This window comes from Ictidomys tridecemlineatus, chromosome 9 (genome assembly GCF_052094955.1).
Source record: "Ictidomys tridecemlineatus isolate mIctTri1 chromosome 9, mIctTri1.hap1, whole genome shotgun sequence".
Taxonomy (NCBI): domain Eukaryota; kingdom Metazoa; phylum Chordata; class Mammalia; order Rodentia; family Sciuridae; genus Ictidomys; species Ictidomys tridecemlineatus.
Genome location: NC_135485.1, coordinates 94,506,874 through 94,525,205, shown reverse-complemented (window position 1 = coordinate 94,525,205; position 18,332 = coordinate 94,506,874). Strand labels below are relative to the sequence as shown.

Here is an 18,332-nt window from a genome sequence, read left to right as displayed (position 1 = left end):
GTGCAGCATTTCCCAGCCCTTTCATGTCATAGCATAGCTAGAAAATACAAGGCAAAAAGACAAATATGCTTGCAGCTAAAGAAGACTAGTCTGAGGATAACCTCAGCACTTCCCCAGCTATCCGAAACTCTGAAGGAGAACATGTTGGTACACCATTTAATGAATGGCACTACATAATATGTGTTGGTAATGTGATACTTTGATCGAGATTACTTTCTTATTAATTTGGGGGCTAACATAGGGTGCCGCAGTCTTGGCTGGGCACAGAATCACGAGCCACCACACACCTTGTAGATTCAAACAGCAATCCTTTATTCCCGAACTCACACCAGCCTGTACACACGTTCTGGGGAAATCCCAGTTCTGCCCGCACAATTCACGTCCCAAAAACTTTCTCAATTCCACAAGAACTCAACGGAACTCAGGCAGCAGGAACGCCCTACTCCCAGCAGGAATAACCTTCAACCTGCAACTTCCCTAAACCCAGATTATCTTAAACCGGGAACGCCCTAAACCCAAGGAGCGGGATACTTCCTCAAACCTGCAGGATACACCTTAAACCTGGATCCACCCTGGTCCTTGAGCAGGGTCACCTTTCTCAAAGACACATGCAATGTCCATTTAACATGGGGTACGCTGGCAAGGAAATTTCGATGCGTCATTCCTACTTGGCAATGGCCCTCAGCAATAGGGTCATGTTTTCAAAATGTATTTTACAAATATTAATTTGCAACATCTATATTGGCACAATAAGAATTTTGAAGGGGGTCGTAAGAAGAGTGATTTGATGAAGCTGATAAAAGAAGATTTAAAAATGAAAATTCATACTGATAAATATTATAGTGAGACAAGCCATTTAAAAGTAGAAACAGGGTGGATGCCACCTGTGGCAGACCCCCGCTGTTGTGCTGGAAGGTCTTTTCTCTGGGTAGGGCTGCCACTTCCTCTGCTGCTACTCTGAGGTCGCTGCCACTGATGCCTGGAGGTCTCTTCAATCTGCTGCCACCTGCACTGCTACTGCCAACACTGCTGCCACCCAGAGGTCACGGAGTTCTTCTTCCCGGGTGCTGCTGCCCATGCACTGCTGCCACTGCGGACTCTACTGCCACGGATACAGCCATTGCCAACACTGCTGCTGTACCCCAGAGGTTGCCTGGATGACGCTGCCCTCACAGGCACAGTTGCAGCTGTTGCTGACACACTGCCTGCTGCCACCACCCACCACCACTACCACTGCTACCACCATCTAGAGGTCTGCTGCAGGGGAGACTCCAGGTTTGGTTGCATGGAGCCACACCCATCTTGGGATGCTGGCCAGGGCCTGGAGCCAGGGTGCCAACAGGTTTACTGCCACAAGAGCCTGTCTGGGAACTCTGAAGGGGAACTGCAGATCCAGTGTTGGGGTGCCTGTGGATTTGGAGGCATGGGGGTCTTCCTTCCTGGCCTGTGTCTTGCTGCTGCATCTCAGAGTCACTCCTTTGCATGAGCATATCCTGGTGGTCTCTCTGCAAGTAGGAACAGCATTGAGATCTTGAGACTGCCCCATGGCAAAGCCTGAGGTATCTGAAGCCCAGATCAGTGGGATAGTGACTGGGTCTGCCAACGCTGATCTGGGCCTGGTGATCCCATGAGATATCAGAGTCAGGGCTGAAAAACTTTTGAATGCTAAAGGAGACAGTTTGACTTTCCATCAAGATTTATTTTATTTTATTTTTCTATTTACTAATCTCTCTACCATATTTAGAACAGGGTGTTTTTTATATATCAGTGTATGGAGGACAATGATATATGAATGGTGTTTTACATTTTTGTTGTATTCTTATGTCTTTAATTTTTTCTCTTTGTTCATATTTTTCCTCTCACTTGTCTGTTTTCTTGGATTTTCATTCCAACTTTTCTCCAACCAACAGCCAGTCTCTGTCAGCTCCTCTTCCACGCTTCCTGTGAATTTTTGCTTCCAGCTCCGCTCTTCTTCCCTTAAGAACATCGCATACTACACTATTTCTGTTCTCTCATCCACCATTTGAAATTGTAAACTGTTTTAGCAAATTTTCTGTTTATACTATAGATAGTTACTGAACTCATCATTTTGGTTTAATGCAAGAAAGCAATAGACACCTTAGTGGGAGCTATTAGGTTTAAGGCTATATATTATTTATACCGGGTGCTGTTGATATTGGTCTCACCATTAAAGGTAAGGCACCGGAAACCTTCAGGGACACTATAGGCCTACAGGGTAGAATTTGTGCTGCCTTAGATCCATACTGCTAGATGGGAAAACACAAATAACATGAAAAAAGAAGGAACTAAAGCGCCCCAAACAAACCAAGAGGTTCCAACAACTGAAGCCACTGATAAGACAGTAGAAGAAATGTCCAAGAAGGAGTTCAGAATGTATATAGTTAAAATTTATCTGTGAAGTAAGGATAGTGTAAGGAGTAAAATCAAAGAAAAAAATATAGGAAGTGAGAGAGTTAGAGATTGGGGGGAAATCCTAGAAATGAAGGAATCAATAAACCAAATTATAAATTCAATGGAAAGCATCGCCAACAGACTAGACCACTTGGAAGACAAAACCTCAGGCAATGAAGACAAAATATATAATCTTGAAAGTAAAGTTGACCATGCAGAGAAGATGATAAGAAATCATGAACAGAACATCCAAGAATTATGAGATAACATGAAAAGACCAATTTTTTAAGAGTTATCAGAATAGATAAAGGAGCAGAGAAACAAACCAAAGGAATGCACAATCTTTTCAATGCTATAATAGCAGAAAATTTCCCAAATCTAAAGAATGAAATGGAAAATTAAATACAAGAGGCTTATGGGACACCAAATATACAAAATTACAGCAGACCCACACCAAGACACATTATAATAAGAATGACTAACACAGAAAATAAAGATAAAATCTTAAACTCTGTGAGAGGAAAAAAATCAAATTATATATAGGGGAAACCAACTCAGATCTCACCTGATTTCTCAACCCAGACCCTCAAAGCTAGGAGATCCTGGAATAATAATATTTTAAGCACAGAAAGAAAATGGATGCCAATCAAGAATTTTATATCCAGCAAAATTAAGTTTTAGATTTGAAGATGAAATTAAAACCTTCCATGATAAACAAAAATTAAAAGAATTCACAAGTAGAAAGCTTACACTATAGAACATTCTCAACAAAATATTCCATGAGGATGAAGTGAAAAAAAATAGTGAAAACCAGCAAAGGGAGGATCTACACAAAGGAATATTCAACCAAAGGAGAAACTAAGTCAAATTAGTCTCTCTTCAAGAGACTCATATAATGAGCAAAGTCATCCATAGGCCGAAGGTGAAAGGATGGGAAAAAACATATCAGTCATATGGATTGCATAAACAAGCAGGGGTTTCCATCCTCATCTCAGATAAAGTAGCCTTTAAGCCAAAGTTAACCAGAAGAAACAAAGAAAGACATTTCATATTTCTTTTTTTAATATTTATTTTTTATTTTTAAGTGGACACAACATCTTTATTTTATTTTATGTGGTGCTGAGGATCGAACCCAGTGCCCTACGCATGCCAGGCCAGCGAGCTACCACTTGAGCCACATCCCGGCCCCATTTCATACTTCTTAAGGGAAGTGTATATCAGCAGGACATAACAATTATAAATATGTATGCCCCACAAAATGGAGCATCTAAATATATCAAACAAACCCTTCTCAATTTCAAGAATCAAATAGACCACAACACAATAGTACTGAGTGATGTTAACACACCTCTCTCACTACTGGACAGATGTTCCAAATAAAAACTAAATAATGAAACTACATAACTAAATAATACAATCAATAATTTAGACTTAACAGACATATATAGACTATTTCATCCATCAATGAGCAAATATACTTTTTTCTTGGAAGCACATGGCTCCTTCTCTAAAATAGATCATATGTTATGCCACAAAACAACTCTTAGTTAAAAAAAAAAAAAAAGCCCAGAAATACCACCCTGCATTCTATCAGATCACAATGGAATGAAATTAGAAATCAATGATAAAATAAAAAATAGAAGCTAGTTAACAAATGGAGACTAAATCATATGCTATTGAATGATGAATGGATAGTAGAAGAAATCAAGGATGAAATAAAAAAAATTCTTAGAGGTAAATGAAAATACAATACAACATATCAAAATCTCTGGCACACTATGAAGGCAGTACTAAGAGGAAAGTTTATTGCATTGAGTGCATTCATTAAAAGAATAAAAAGCCAACAAATAAATGACCTAACACAACATCTCAAAGACCTAGAAAAATAGGAACAGTCAACACCAAAAGCAGGAGAAGAGAGGAAATAATTAAAATCAGAGCTGAAATCAGTGAAATCAAAACAACAACAAAAATTTTAAAAAAATTGACAAAACAAGAAGTTAGTTCTTTGAAAAAATAAATAAAACATATAAACCTCTGGCCATGCTAATGAAGAGAAAAAGAGAGAAGAGACAAATTACTAAAATACAAGATGAAGAAGGAAATATCACAATGGACATGTCTGAAATACAGAAAATAATTATAAACTATTTTGAAAATTTATGCTCCAATAAAATAGAAAATATCAAAGACATCCACAAATTTCTAGAGACATATGACCTACCCAAACTGAATGAGGAGGTCATACACGATTTAAACAGATCAATTTCAAGTAATGAAATAGAAAACACCATCAAAAGCCTACCAACCAGGGACTGGGGTTGTGGTTCAGTGGTAGAATGCTCACCTAGCACATGTGGAGGTGCTGGGTTTGATCATCAGGACCACATAAAAATAAAATAAAGGTTAAAAAAAAAGCCTACCAACAAAGAAAAGCTTAGAACCAGATGGATTCTCAGCCAAGTTCTACAAGACTTTCAAAGAAGAATTAACACCAACAATCCTCAAAGTATTCCATGAAATAGAAAAGGAAGAAACCCTTCTAACCTCATTCTATGAGGTTAATATCACCCTGATATCAAAACCAGACAAAGATACATCAAGGAAAGAAGATTTCAGACCAGTATTTCTGATGAACATAGATGCAAAAATTCTCAGTAAAATTCTGGCAAATTGGGGCTGGAGTTGTGACTCAGTGGTAGAGTGCTTGCCTAGCATGTGTGAGGCACAGGGTTTGATCCTCAGTATCCCATGTAAATAAAATAAAGATATTGTGTTCACTTGTAACTAAAAAATAAATATATTTTTTAAAAATTTAAAATAAAAATATATTTTGGGGCTGGGGATGTGGCTCAAGCGGTAGCGCGCTCTCCTGGCATGCGTGCGGCCCGGGTTCGATCCTCAGCACCACATACCAACAAAGATGTTGTGTCTGCCAAGAACTAAAAAATAAATATTAAAAATTCTCTCTCTCAAAAAAAAAAAAAAAAGATAGTGCACCATGATCAAGTGGGGTTCATCCCAGGATGCATAGTTGGTTTAGCATATGTAAATCAATAAATGCAATTCATCATATTAATAGGCATAAAAACTAGAATTATATGACCATCTCAATAGATGCAGAAAAGGTATTTGACAAAATACAGCACCTTCATGTTCAAAACACTAGAAAAACTAGGGATAGTAGGAACATATCTCAACATTTGTAAAAGCTATTTATGCTAAATAGTATCATTCTAAATGGAGAAAAACTGAAACCACTTCCTCTAAAAACTGGAACAAGACAAGGATGTCCTCTTTAACCACTTCTATTCAACAGCATCCTTAAAACCTAGCCAGAGAAATTAGACAGAAGAAAGAAGTTAAAGGGATACAAATATGTAAAGAAGGCAACTATCACAATTTGCTGATGACATGATTCTGTATCTAGAAGATCCAAAGAATTCTACCAGAAAACTTCTAGAACTAATAAATAAATTCAGCAAAGTAGCAGGATATAAAAACAACACCCATAAATCAAATGCATTCCTATACAGCAGTGATGAATCCACTGAAAGAGAAATTAGGAAAACTACTCCATTCACAATAGCCTCAAAAAATAACCTCGGGAATCAACCTAACAAAAGAGGTGAAAGACCTCTATAATGAAAACAGAACACTAAACAAAGAATTTGAAGAAAACCTAAGAAGATGGAAAGATCTCCCATGCTCCTAGATAGGCAGAATTAATATTGTCAAAATGGCCATACTACCAAAAGCATTATACAGATTTAATGCAATTCCTATTAAAATCCCAATAACATTCTTCAAAGAAATAGAAAAAGCAATCATGAAATTTATTTAGAAAAGTAAGAGATCCAGAATAGCCAAAGCAATCCTTAGCAAGAAAAGTGAAGCAGGAGGCATCACAATACCAGACCTTAAACTATACTACAGAGCTATACTAACAAAAAATGGCATGGTACTGGCACCAAAATAAACTTTTAGACCAATCGTACAGAATGGAGGACACAGAGATAAATCCACATAAATGCGGTTATCTCATACTAGATATGGGTACCAAAACATTCACTGAAGAAAAGTTAGCCTATTCAAAAAATGGTGCTGGCAAAACTGGAAATCCATGTAGCAAAATAAAATTAAACCTCTATCTCTCACCCTGCACAAAAATCAACTCAAAGTGGATCAAAGACTTAGGCACTAGAACAGAGATCCTGCACCTAATAGAAGAAAAAATAGGCCCAAATCTTTACCATGTAGGTCTAGGATCTGACTTCCTTAATAAGACCCCTAAACTGCAAGAAGTAAAATCAAGAATTAATAAATGGGATGGATTAAAATTAAAAAGCTTCTTATCAACAAAGGAAACAATAATGTGAGGAGAGAGCCTACAGATTGGAAGAAAATCTTTACCATATGCACCTCTGATAAAGCATTAATCTCTAGTATATATAAAGAACTCAAAAAACTTTAACACCAAAAAAAAAAAACAACAAATAACCCAATCAATAAATGGGCTAAGGAACTGAACAGACACTTCACAGAAGAAGAATATAATCGATCAACAAATATATGAAGGGGCTGGGGATGTGGCTCAAGCGGTAGCGCGCTCTCCTGGAATGCGTGCGGCCCGGGTTCGATCCTCAGCACCACATACCAACAAAGATGTTGTGTCTGCCGAGAACTAAAAAATAAATATTAAAAATTCTCTCTAAAAAAAAAAACAAACAAATATATGAAAAGGTGTTCAACAGCTCTAGCAATTAGAGAAATGGAAATTAAAACTACACAAAGATTTCATCTCACTCCAATCAAATGGCAATCATCAGGAATATAGGCAACAATAAATGTTGGCAAGGATGTGGGGAAAACCATACACTCATACATTGCTGGTGGGACTGCAAATTGGTACAATCACTATGGAAAGCAGTATGAAGACTCCTCAGAACACTTGGAATGGGACCACCATTTGACCCAGCTATCCCACTCCTCAGTTTATATCCAAAGGACTTAAAATCAGCATACTACAGTAATGCAGCCATGTCAATGTTTATAGCAGCTCAATTCACAATATATAAATCATAAAACCAACTTAGGTGTCCTTCAATAGATGAATGGATAAAGAAAATGTAAGATATATATATTATATATATATATAATATTTTACAGCTTTAAAGAAGAATGATATTATAGCATTTGCAAGTAAATGGATGGAGTTGGAGAATATCATGCTAAGTGAAAAAGCCAATCCCAAAAAACCAAAGGCCGAATGTTTTCCATAATATGTGGGTGCTAATTTACAATGAGGTGGGAAGGGCACTAGAGAAGAATAGAGTTACCTCAGATTAGGTAGAAGGAAGTGAAGGGAGGGGAGAGGATGTGAGAATAGGAAGGACAGTAGGACGAAACAGACATTATTACTTTATGTATATGCGTGACTGCATGGCCAATATAATTCTGCAACATGTACACTCAGAAAAATGAGAAATTATATCCTATCTATGTATGATATATCAAAGTGCATAAATGCATTATACTGTCATATACAACTAATTAAAACAAATTAAAAATTAAATTTAAAAAGTAAAAAAAAAGTAGCAATGAATTTGAAAAGAATGGAGTGAATCATGCTGTCTGTGAAAATGCCATTTGCTATGGTTAAATTTGTGTCCCCCCCAAATTCATATGTTGCAACTGCAACCCCCCACCTAATTATATTGAGGAAAGGACCTTTGAGAAAGAGATTAAAAGGGTAAAGCCAGCTATTAGTAAGGCATTCTGTCACCAAAATACCTGACAAGAACAATTAGAGGAGGAAAATTTACTTAGGCTCATGATTTTAGTGGTTTAATCCATAGTCTCCCAAGGTGAAGCAAAATATCATTGTGGAAGGGTCTGGTGGAAGAAAGCTGCTCACTTCATGGTGATCAGGGAGCAGAGAAAGAGCATGGGGCCACATGGAATTCTTCTAGGACATACCCCCAGTGACCCACCTCCTCTAGGCATACTCTGCCTACCTACAATTACCTCCCAGTTAGTCCTTTCACATTAGGATGGACTGATTGGGTTATAGCTCTCACAATCCTATTATTTCACCTTCAAACATTTCTACATTACCACAATCGTTTTGAGGGAACACCTGCCACGATCCAATAGAACTGATGCTCTTATGGGAAGTAACATCAGAGAACTTGCTTGCTCTCTTCTCTCCACATCTCACCATCTGAAGACAGAGCAAGAAGATGATTATCTGCAAGTCAGGAGAAGCCCTCACCAGAATCCAATCATGCTGGCAACCCTGATTTGACTTCCCCAGCCTCCATAACTGTAAGAAAATACATTTCTATTGGTTAAGCCACTCAGTCCGTGGTATTTTGTTATGGCGGCCCGAGCAGACTAATTCATCATTTTCTAGAACATACAATAATTAGCAAGAAGAAAGGTAATTGACAAAATGAAAATACTATTGAATATGTGATGAAAGGATCAGTGTTAACATTGGGCATTCATTAATCTATTACAAAACAGTTTAAGTATCTAAAGGTCTAAGAAAGTACTGTTGCTGTAGAAAGGATGACAGGCATATTTTAATCTGTACAACATTCATATGAGTGCTACTAGGTGTGAATACACTATAGTTAAAGAAACCCCCTTATCATCAAGGAAGGATATTTTCTCCTTTAATTGACTTTCAAATGTAAATGAAAAGATATCCTTTGGGACCTTGCTACTGAAAGTGTGGTCCATGGACCAGCACCATCAACATCATCTTGGAGCCTGCCAAGAAGGCAGAATCTCAGACCATCCAAACTATCCTATCATTATCCAAAGAATTTTAACATTATCCTTAGGTGATTCATACACACATTAAAGTTGGAGATGCACCACTTTACAACTTGTATCATCAAAAGCAGAAGAGTACGCTTGGTTCTAAAGCATCAAAGGACTGGCTTGCCTTTCTGTTTGGTGTAAACGTACTTATGGCCTATGAGTTTCAACTCTTCTGCTTACTCTGGACTTGTGAATATTGGAACTTATGAAAGATAGAGCTTTTTGAACTTAATTCATTCATATATAAATGTTTCTAAAATTCTAAAAAGGATCTGTCAATCCCCTCTCCTACCCACTGTAGTACTGGGGATAGAACCTTGAGATGCTCTGCCACGGAGCCACAACACTTAGCCTTTTTTATTTTTTATTTTGAGACAGTCTGAGTAAGTTGCTGTTAGGTTTAGATAGGAGGTATCCCCTAAAAGCTCACAACTGAGACAATTCAAGAATATTCAGAGTTGAACTGATTAGATTTTGAGAGCTTTAACCTAATCAGTGAACATACCCACTGATATGGATTAACTGAATAGTAACTGGAGACAGGTAGGTAGGTGTAGCTGGAGGAGGTGAGTTCCGGGAGTTTCTATTTTGTCCCTGGTGAGAAGAGTGCTCTTTGCTTCCTCATTGCCATGTCCTGAGCTGCTTTCCACCCCCTTGAACTTCTGCAAGATGTTCTGTCTCAACTCAAGCCCAGAGCTATGAAGTCAGATGATGACCATGGATTGAATCTCTGAAACCATGAGCCAAAATAAACTTTTCCTCCTCTAAAGTATTCTTATCAGATATTGCCACGACACATGACTAAACTAGTAAGAGTCACTCCAGGAGAACTGGGCTGGCATGAATTAATCACACACAGACAGAGATATATCTTTTTCTTTGGGTTCTGTGACCACCCCTCTGACCCAGCTCCCACAAAAGAAGCAAGACAGGCAAGAAAGAGAGGGAGCATGCCTCAAATCCGGGTTTTATTGGGGTACACTGTTTGAAAGAACATTCCATCCATATAAGGCAGAGGGGTAATCTTATAAGGGGCAGCCCACTCCTACTGGGTAATGCCCACTCCCAAAATTGTGCTCCTTTGCTAAGCTGAAATGGGGATCCACCTGTCTCCCAGTCAGAGAAGCCAGTCTCTACATTTCCATCATTCAAAGCTAGGGGGCGCTCAGCTCCTATGTGGCAGTTCCAGACAAGATATATGGGTCACAGCTACACAAAAGCTGACTAAAAAAAACAGTTGCTGATGCTGGCCTCAAACTTGCAATCCTCCTGTCTCAGCCTCATTGAGCAGCCTGGATTGCAGATATGCAGGAAGAACTTTTAATTCTTCCATTTTTCTAATTTTGTTTTCTTTCCTATACTTAGTCTGGAAACTAATAGGATTGTTGCTCTTACCATGCCTATAATAATAGCATTTCCTTCCTGTCTTGTCACTCATTGTTCCTAATATGGGATGGATAATTTTCTATAAAAATTAGAGCTTATCAAAAATAATAGCCAATCCTGCCTGAAATACTATGATTGTTTATGAAAAGTATCTTTAATAAAGCTGGATACAGTTTGGCTTGGAAAAAAAAAAAACAATAGCTAAGACCAAACGCACTGGCACACACATGTAATCCAGGGACTCAGGAGATCAGCGAGAGCAGCTTAGCAAGACCTTGTCTCAAAATAAAAAATAAAAAGGGCTGGGTTGCCTAGCATGCATGAGCTCTAGGTTCAATTACCAGCACTGTTACAGGAATCCTAGGCCAGAGGCCTGACTCTGTAGGATCCAACAAACTAGGTTGGGCCCAAACCAGGTTGGGCCACCCAAACACCAAACTGAAAAGGTCATGGTGAAAAGCAGGAAAGGAACTTTAATTACTATGGTCATATTGGGAAGGGAAAGATAGATCAAGCATCTCAGTCCTGTCTTCTGGGTGCTGACATGACCTTTTAGGTTTCAGTAGAAGAAAAACTTGGGCAGGAAATGAGAAGTATGTATAATTAAGCAGTTTTGATCAAATTTTGGTATGGTTAATCATTATCTCATTTTTGGTTCCATGGTGGCTCTAGAGATGTCCTTATTACTTGAGTGGTCAAGCTCCATTTGCTGCTCAGGGTTTTTAATCTATCAGACCTGTGATACTGGAAAGAACTATTGGGTTCCCAGGAGATGACTGCTCCTACTTAGCAGGGGAGTCTCATTGTGAGGTGATGTACCTGCAAGGCTCTGCTGTTCCTGGAAAGTGTCTATAGACTTCTAGGTGTTATTCCTGGGGTCTAAAACAGGCTATTGTAAATGTCCCTACAAAATTTTGCCTCAGCCTTGAGGGGATAAGCTAGATTAGGTATATTTAAGGCAAAAAAAAAAAAAAAAACACTGTCTTACCAGTTTGAGATGAAAACTCCTTAAATGATTAAAATGTCTATGTGCAGAGCTGAGCAGGTCACAAAGTTTAAGGGTGACAGAAAAGGAAGGCAGAGATGCCATGCTTTATCCTGCTTTTAGTTACCCATTGGGTATCTGCAGACCTAAAGGACATTGCTTTCAATAAAGGCAGCCTCTTTAATTTCCTGTTACAGTACCACAAAAAGCAAAACAAAAGAAAAGTCAAATGAGAGAGTCTGAGGGAATTTCCTGTAAGTGCAAAGTTTGACTATGTGTTAATTATTTGACTAGTAATTTCTTTCTTTTTCTTCTTTTAGAATCTTACCTAGGTCTTAGTTGAGACGTAAATGATAGTGAAATGACAACTACCTATGATTACATAACATAAAGGTTAGTGAAATTAATTTTCCCATGACAATATAAATGGTAAAATTCAAATTAGAAGGCCATAATGAAAAGAAGAAACAAAGACTCACCAATGAGCCGAAGGGAAAATAATATAGTAAGTTTGTTGGAAAAAAAAATTAAGAAATCCAAATCCAATTGAGTAGGAATATACTTCAAAGATTCTGCATACTTCTGGGGACAGAATATACCTTATTCATCTGTGTATGTCTGTGTAGTCAGCTACACAAAAGCTGACTAAAACAGTTGCTGAGGCTGGCCTCAAACTTGCAGTGAATTTGTAAATAGTTCAAATAAAGGAGAAATAAATAAAAAGTTTCTTCATATTTGGAGGGGATAACTAATAGAAAATGTCACTATAAATGCCAAGTGTAATTTAAAACTAGAGCATAAAACCTGGTGGAGGAATATGGAAAACCAGGCTACATAGAAAAAGAACTGGACAATTGTTTCTTGAAATAGGTAGGTGTTCAGTTGTCCAAGGCTGTCATACTTCAGCTACAGACAGTGAGTCCTAAGTTGAGATTAAAGATATCTGTTTCTTTCCTTTTTTTTTTTTTTTTTTTTTTTTGAGACAGGGTTTTGCTAAGTTGATGAGGCTGGCTTCTAACGTGATCCTCCTATTGCTGGAGTTATAGGCATGCACCACTGTACATGGCCCTATGTTACAATTTGACACACATCAAAAATTTCCCTTCTGTTTATGTGGCAGGTATTAATTTCAATTTTGCCCCATTGAACAGACTTGGCGCCAGCATTTCCATTAGCCCTGCACATCAAACCATGTAAGGTGACAAAAGAACTACCATATTTGGCACTCATGGGATTGTAATCACAAATGTACAAAATACCACTTATAAGGGTTTGTAAAAGATTGGAGAGATATCTTAAAAAAGGATCATCATCTCACAAAGTCAAAAAATGAATGAGTCAATTTCAGCTCTTTAAAAGCGATGATTCTCAACACTTTCTAGTACTTCAGAATCACTTAGAGAGCTTGTTGTTGGGCCCTATCTCCAAAGTGTCTGATTCAGTAGGTCTGGGGTTAGGCCTGAGAATTTGCATCTCAAACAGTTTGAGATCCATCAAACCAAAAAATATTGAAACAAATCCTAAATATGTAAAACTGAAAATCCTTTGAGATACAAAATAGGATATCATAATTAGCATAACTCTATGGGGAGAAATATGAACCCAGTCTAGTTTGCAGTGAGTAGAACAAAAACATTGAAGCTAAATAGAATTTGGTTTGATCTCTGGTTCTGTTAATTACAGGTTCATGATTTTTACTCACCAGCCAAATGCAGGTAAGAAAAATATCCCATAGGATAATTGTGAGAACTAAATATATGCATATATATGTACACACACACACACACACACACACACACACACACGCCCAATGCCTGCTATATGGCAAGTATTCATTCAATTCTTCATCCTTTTCTTTGTCCCTAGCAGTCATGGAGCTTTTTTTTTTTTTTTTTTTTTTTGGTACTAGGGATTGAACCCTGGGGTGCTTAACCACGGAACCAGCCCTTTTTTATATTTTATTTAGAGACAGGGCCTCGTTGAGTTGCTTAAGGCCTCACTAAGTTGCTGAGGCTGGCTTTGAAATCACAATCTTTCTATCTCAACCTCCCAAACCACTGAGATTATAGGCCACAGCACTTGGCCTAGCAGTTATGGAACTTTAACAAGACAGTGAAGTAATACTTTCATAGAGGTGATAAGAAATGTTAAGGGAGGAAAAATCTTTTCCTTCTATCTTTCTAGGTTCCTACTGGGGTCCTTGTAACAAAAGGCAGACTAACAAAAGAAAGGGACATACATTTATTTAATGCAAATTCATAAAGAAAATGAAGACCTGAAGAAAGAATGAAACATGAGAGTTTTACATTAGGTTTGAGGAAGAGTAAAGAGATGTAGAAAAACGTGAGAGAACAAAAAGGGGCAACTAGCAAGTCCTGTTCACCTAGACTTTTCTCAGCATTCCTGTCTTCAGAGCTGAAGATGCATTTTTTTCCCCAGATGAAGAGAGGTCAACTCTGATATGAGGGTCTTTTGGACCACTTCAGGGAAAAGTCAGAGAGTCCTTCCTACACCTGCCATTTCTCAAATTCCTTTGGCTTAAAATATTCAATACACCAAAGTGTTATTGGTGTACATGCTATCTGGTATAGCATGTCCTGAACACTGGCATAAACATGCTAGAAAAATACTATTGTGAGTTACAGGACAACTGGAAGCAGCTTAGGTGCTAAAGACTGTGGGGAAGATCTATGAAAATATAGTCCCAATCCTCCTCTTCAGGGGAGTGCTTTTAGCGCTTAACTCCACATACCTATGGCTTCTCAAACCTGGAAAGATACATTCCAGGGGCACAAAGTCAATAGCCTAGTTATTCCCTTACTCTCATAATGGCAGCCTTTAATCCAAATTCAAAGGACCCTGGGTAGTGTTGAAGTTTTCAACTGTGTAATCTCCTTGATGAGGCAGAGTGTGATCTTTTTTTTGCTCAAATGAGGCTTAGGTTTCTGTGGAAAGCTGGAAAGGCTATGAAATATAGGTATATGGAGAATAATGTAGTAGAAAATCCTAGAACTAAAAAGTATAAATACAGCCACTAAAATCCTATTTGTGGTTTTTCTGGTCCATTGAAGTATCCAGCATCATTAACTCGTCATAACAAAAGAAAAGCTTTGTATTACCCAGGGACTAAAACACACTTTATGTTTTGCATAATCTTGAGGTAAATTAGACTTCTCATCAATCCAGAAACATCGTCTCGCTAGATTCCATTCTGAATGGAATCTTTCTTAAGCAATTTCATTTTCAAGGACAGAATGATAGTGGCCTCCTGAAGATTCCAAGATGCCAAAATGACTTTGGGAAGATAGTCCGGGCTTGCCAGTTTGCATGCTGGATAGACCAGAGCAATTCAAAGATTTCACTAATATAGACAAAGCAAGCTTCTGAATGCCGCAGCTTCCCTGAATATCAACAGGATCAGCCAATCCTTGTCAAACATAAATACATAAATAAGTAAATAAATAAATGGAAGTTTTGTCTTTCAGCTGTCCTTTACTCTATTTTTGCCTTCCTCTTCCTTAGATACTTTACAGTCACCGTGGAAAGTTTTGAATGATACAATTCTTACGGTGAGTCTTGTTTATCATAAAGAAATGCTTCCTTTTTCTTTGCCAAGGAATTATACATTACCAACAGACATAGATCTTGAATGCTGTATTTTCTTTGGAATCAAGGAGGAAAAAAAAAAAACAAAAATAAAAAAGCAAGGGGCTGGAGTTGGGCTCCGTGGTAGAGTGCTTGTCTAGCATGCATGAGGCACTGGGTTCGATCCCCAGCACCACATAAATATAAAATAAAGATATTGTGTCCACCTAAAACTAAAAAATAAATATTTAAAATAATAATAAAAACAAAACCGAAGCCAAGATTCCTCTTTGGAGGGCGGGGTGTGTCCGTTGGGTTTGGCGTTGCTCAAAGCTCAGGACATCAATCTGCAGCTTCGAATACCACTGCCGGACTCTGCCCGACCCAGGCCCGCCGCCGGGGCCGCTCCAGCCTCAGCTCCAGGTGGAACGGAGCCCAAGTCCCCAGCCCCCAGCCTCCAGGCTCTCAAGGAGGCTTCTCAAGGAAGCAGCCTCGCCCCGGCCGGCCCCGCAACCTCAGACTCGCCCGGCTCCCGCCTGCAGGGGTCGCTGCGGCGGCGCGAGGCCCGCGCGTGCGGGGATTGGCCTTAGGTGGGAGTCCCGCCGCGCGGCGCGGGGCGAGGCTGGGCCCTGCCGGCCAGGATCCCGGCGCCCTGCGGCGGTCAAGCGGCGGCGCTGGGCTCCGCGGTGGAGCGTAGGCAACCCAGTCGCGGTCCCGGGTGACTCCCTTGGTGACGCCGGGCGCGTTCCTTCCTCTTCCTCTAGCCTCTCCGGCCCCGCCTTCCCTTCCCTCCGCCCACCTCCCCTAAGCGGAGCCGCCGCCGCCAGCAGCGCCGTCATGTCGGCCCCCGCCGGGTCCCCTCACCCGGCCGCCAGCGCCCGGATCCCGCCCAAGTTCGCCGGAGCCGCCGCCTCGGGAGCCGCCGCGCCCTCAGGCCCCGGCCCGGCGCCGCACCACCAGAATGGTGAGCCGGGTGGCCCAGGCGGAGCGCGGGGCCTAGCGCCGGCGGGGCGGCCTGCGCGGCCGCTTTGGGGCGGCCTGCGCCGGGAGGGGTCGGGGCCAGGCGCTGGGCTGTGGGTACCGCGCGGGGACCCTGCCGCCGCGGGAGTGGTGGGGGTCGGGGGTAGAGGTGGGGACGCGAGGGGAGGGGCGCCCTGGCGTGGGGGTGGGGGTCGGCCTGGGAAAGCCCCGGGCCAGGTATTTATGTAATGTGACCCCAGGCCCTAAAGCGCCGCGGGGGAGTCGGTGCCCTGGGAAAGGGGCAGCCCACGTACCGAGTGAACCCGGGCTACCCAGCCTGGGCGCGGGCGAGTTGGCCTGAGCGACCCCTTGGCTGGGAGAGCCGGCGAGCAGCCCAGGCCGCAGAGTGCGTGGTCTGTGGAAGGCTGATGCAGTCATCAAGCCGGGTGGATTGTACCCTTCCTGTCTCAGGAAAATCGCTTTGATTTCCGAGTCCCAAGGAGCGGGCTGACTTGAAGAGAACTTAAGTTTGCACCCAAGTTTGTAGACAAAAGGGCGTAAATATGCTATCTAAGTGTAACAGTAACCCTGACCCAGTTTGGCCTCAAGATCTGTCATTGATGTTGCTTCTGCTGCTTAAGCTTTTGGAGTTTGCTTGTGGTGTTTGAAAGAGAGCAGGTGTCAAATGGATCCAAACGAATATTTTTCGGTCTTTCTTTTGATTTTTTTTTTTTTTTAATTCTAGCTCCACTTTCAGAAATAGAAAAAAAAAAAAAAAAAAGGTGCCAGAGTTGGTTGGTCCTGCTTTGAGGCAAGGCCTTCATAGGGGAGCAGCCGGTACAGCATGAAAGCCGCTTTTATACTGAGATCATAGGCTTTGAATATGCAGGAATTTCAGCTGAAAAATCATAATTTCTAGGAAATCTGTTCCCTAATCTTGAGATTTGGAGTGTTCGCGGTTAGGAGTGGGGGAGGGGGAACTATAGATTTGATAGTATGTCAGATGAGAACCTTGAAAGTAATTGACTGCATTGGACAAATATGTGTGCTCTGTGTTGGTAAGAGAACAAAGCTACATCAGTAGTCATCAAGTGATGACTTTATTTAATTTGCTAAAGAAAATTTACTAGACCTTATTTTCAGTTTAATGAACATCAAAGTTTTAAAACTGATGCTTTACAAACATCAGAGTTATTTATCCATCCTGAGAACTGGAGGTTGAATTTTTCATAATCAAAAGTGATAGTTTAGTGTTAATGTTTTTCAGATCATTCATACTTGTCAAGATTACATGTTTTACTTTCAGTAGTTATTGTTTACTGAAAAGGGGTTTGTGAACAATGTCGTAGTACATTTGTTCTGAATGTATATAAAAATATTATGTATAAGCAGTTCTTGTTCTTGCAACCTTAATATAAATTGTTTTTTGTTTTTTTTTTTCCTAGAGACAACTTTGCTTATGAAGAAACTAGAACAGGATATTTAGGAATAGTCCCAAGTCTTTTAGAACATTGTAAATGCAAGTTTAATAGTGATTCAAGGATTGTGTCCTTCCTTGATTTTGAATATACGTTATCATTTTGAATGAACAATTTTTAAAAGTGGCAAATATTTATTATAGCCTTATAAATGTTATGAACACTCAGATGCCAAAGTATTTACTCAGCCAAATAGGATGTTAAATTTTTAAGAACAGATCAATGTTTTGATGCCAAATATAGCTTGATGCTTGCTTTCTACATTTTATGATCTTTGCTTTCCTTTGAAGTTGCAACAATCATTTCAGTATTTGTTGTGTGCTTATTATTTAGGTACTCAAGGTTAGGACACAAGATAAGACAGAATCCCTCTTCTTTCCTAACTTGACCTGTATTTTGGTGACATTCAAATGGTGTAGTACATTTGTTCTGAATGCACATTTGTTCTGACTGGCCTTGAGAGATTTGACAGGAGGGAATGGCTGTCTCTAGGTAGAGGTTAGAGCTTGAACAAAAGTCTGGAAGTGGACACTTAGAAAGTGTAGGCCATATTTAGAAAACGAAAGCCACAGAGGGGATAAAGGGAGAGGGTTGGTAAGGAAAGCAAAGTATAGAAGCTGAAAGGAGTGGTTCAAAGAGGCCAGGTCACAGAGAGGCTGTAGGTAAGAAATTTGGAATACAGGACTATTGTCAGA

General features: G+C 39.9%; 1 protein-coding gene and 1 long non-coding RNA gene across 5 annotated transcripts in view; one reads left to right on the top strand and one right to left on the bottom strand.

Moving 5' to 3' along the window:
• Window positions 1-288: 288 nt before the first annotated feature.
• LOC144366876 (uncharacterized) lies at window positions 289-16,721 on the bottom strand. Its single transcript, XR_013426027.1, has 2 exons — window positions 16,474-16,721; window positions 289-1,505 (listed from the first exon to the last, which is right to left on the bottom strand). It is a non-coding gene; the product is annotated as an uncharacterized LOC144366876 (long non-coding RNA).
• Window positions 15,780-18,332, top strand: part of Sec24b (SEC24 homolog B, COPII component) — an 82,092-nt gene continuing 79,539 nt past the window's right edge. For all 4 annotated transcript variants that reach the window (XM_078021823.1, XM_078021822.1, XM_078021821.1 and 1 more), the window contains exon 1: window positions 15,780-16,163. In XM_078021823.1, coding sequence (XP_077877949.1) covers window positions 16,037-16,163 — 127 coding nt within the window. In that variant the 5' untranslated portion in view covers window positions 15,780-16,036. The remainder of the gene's footprint in view (window positions 16,164-18,332) is intronic.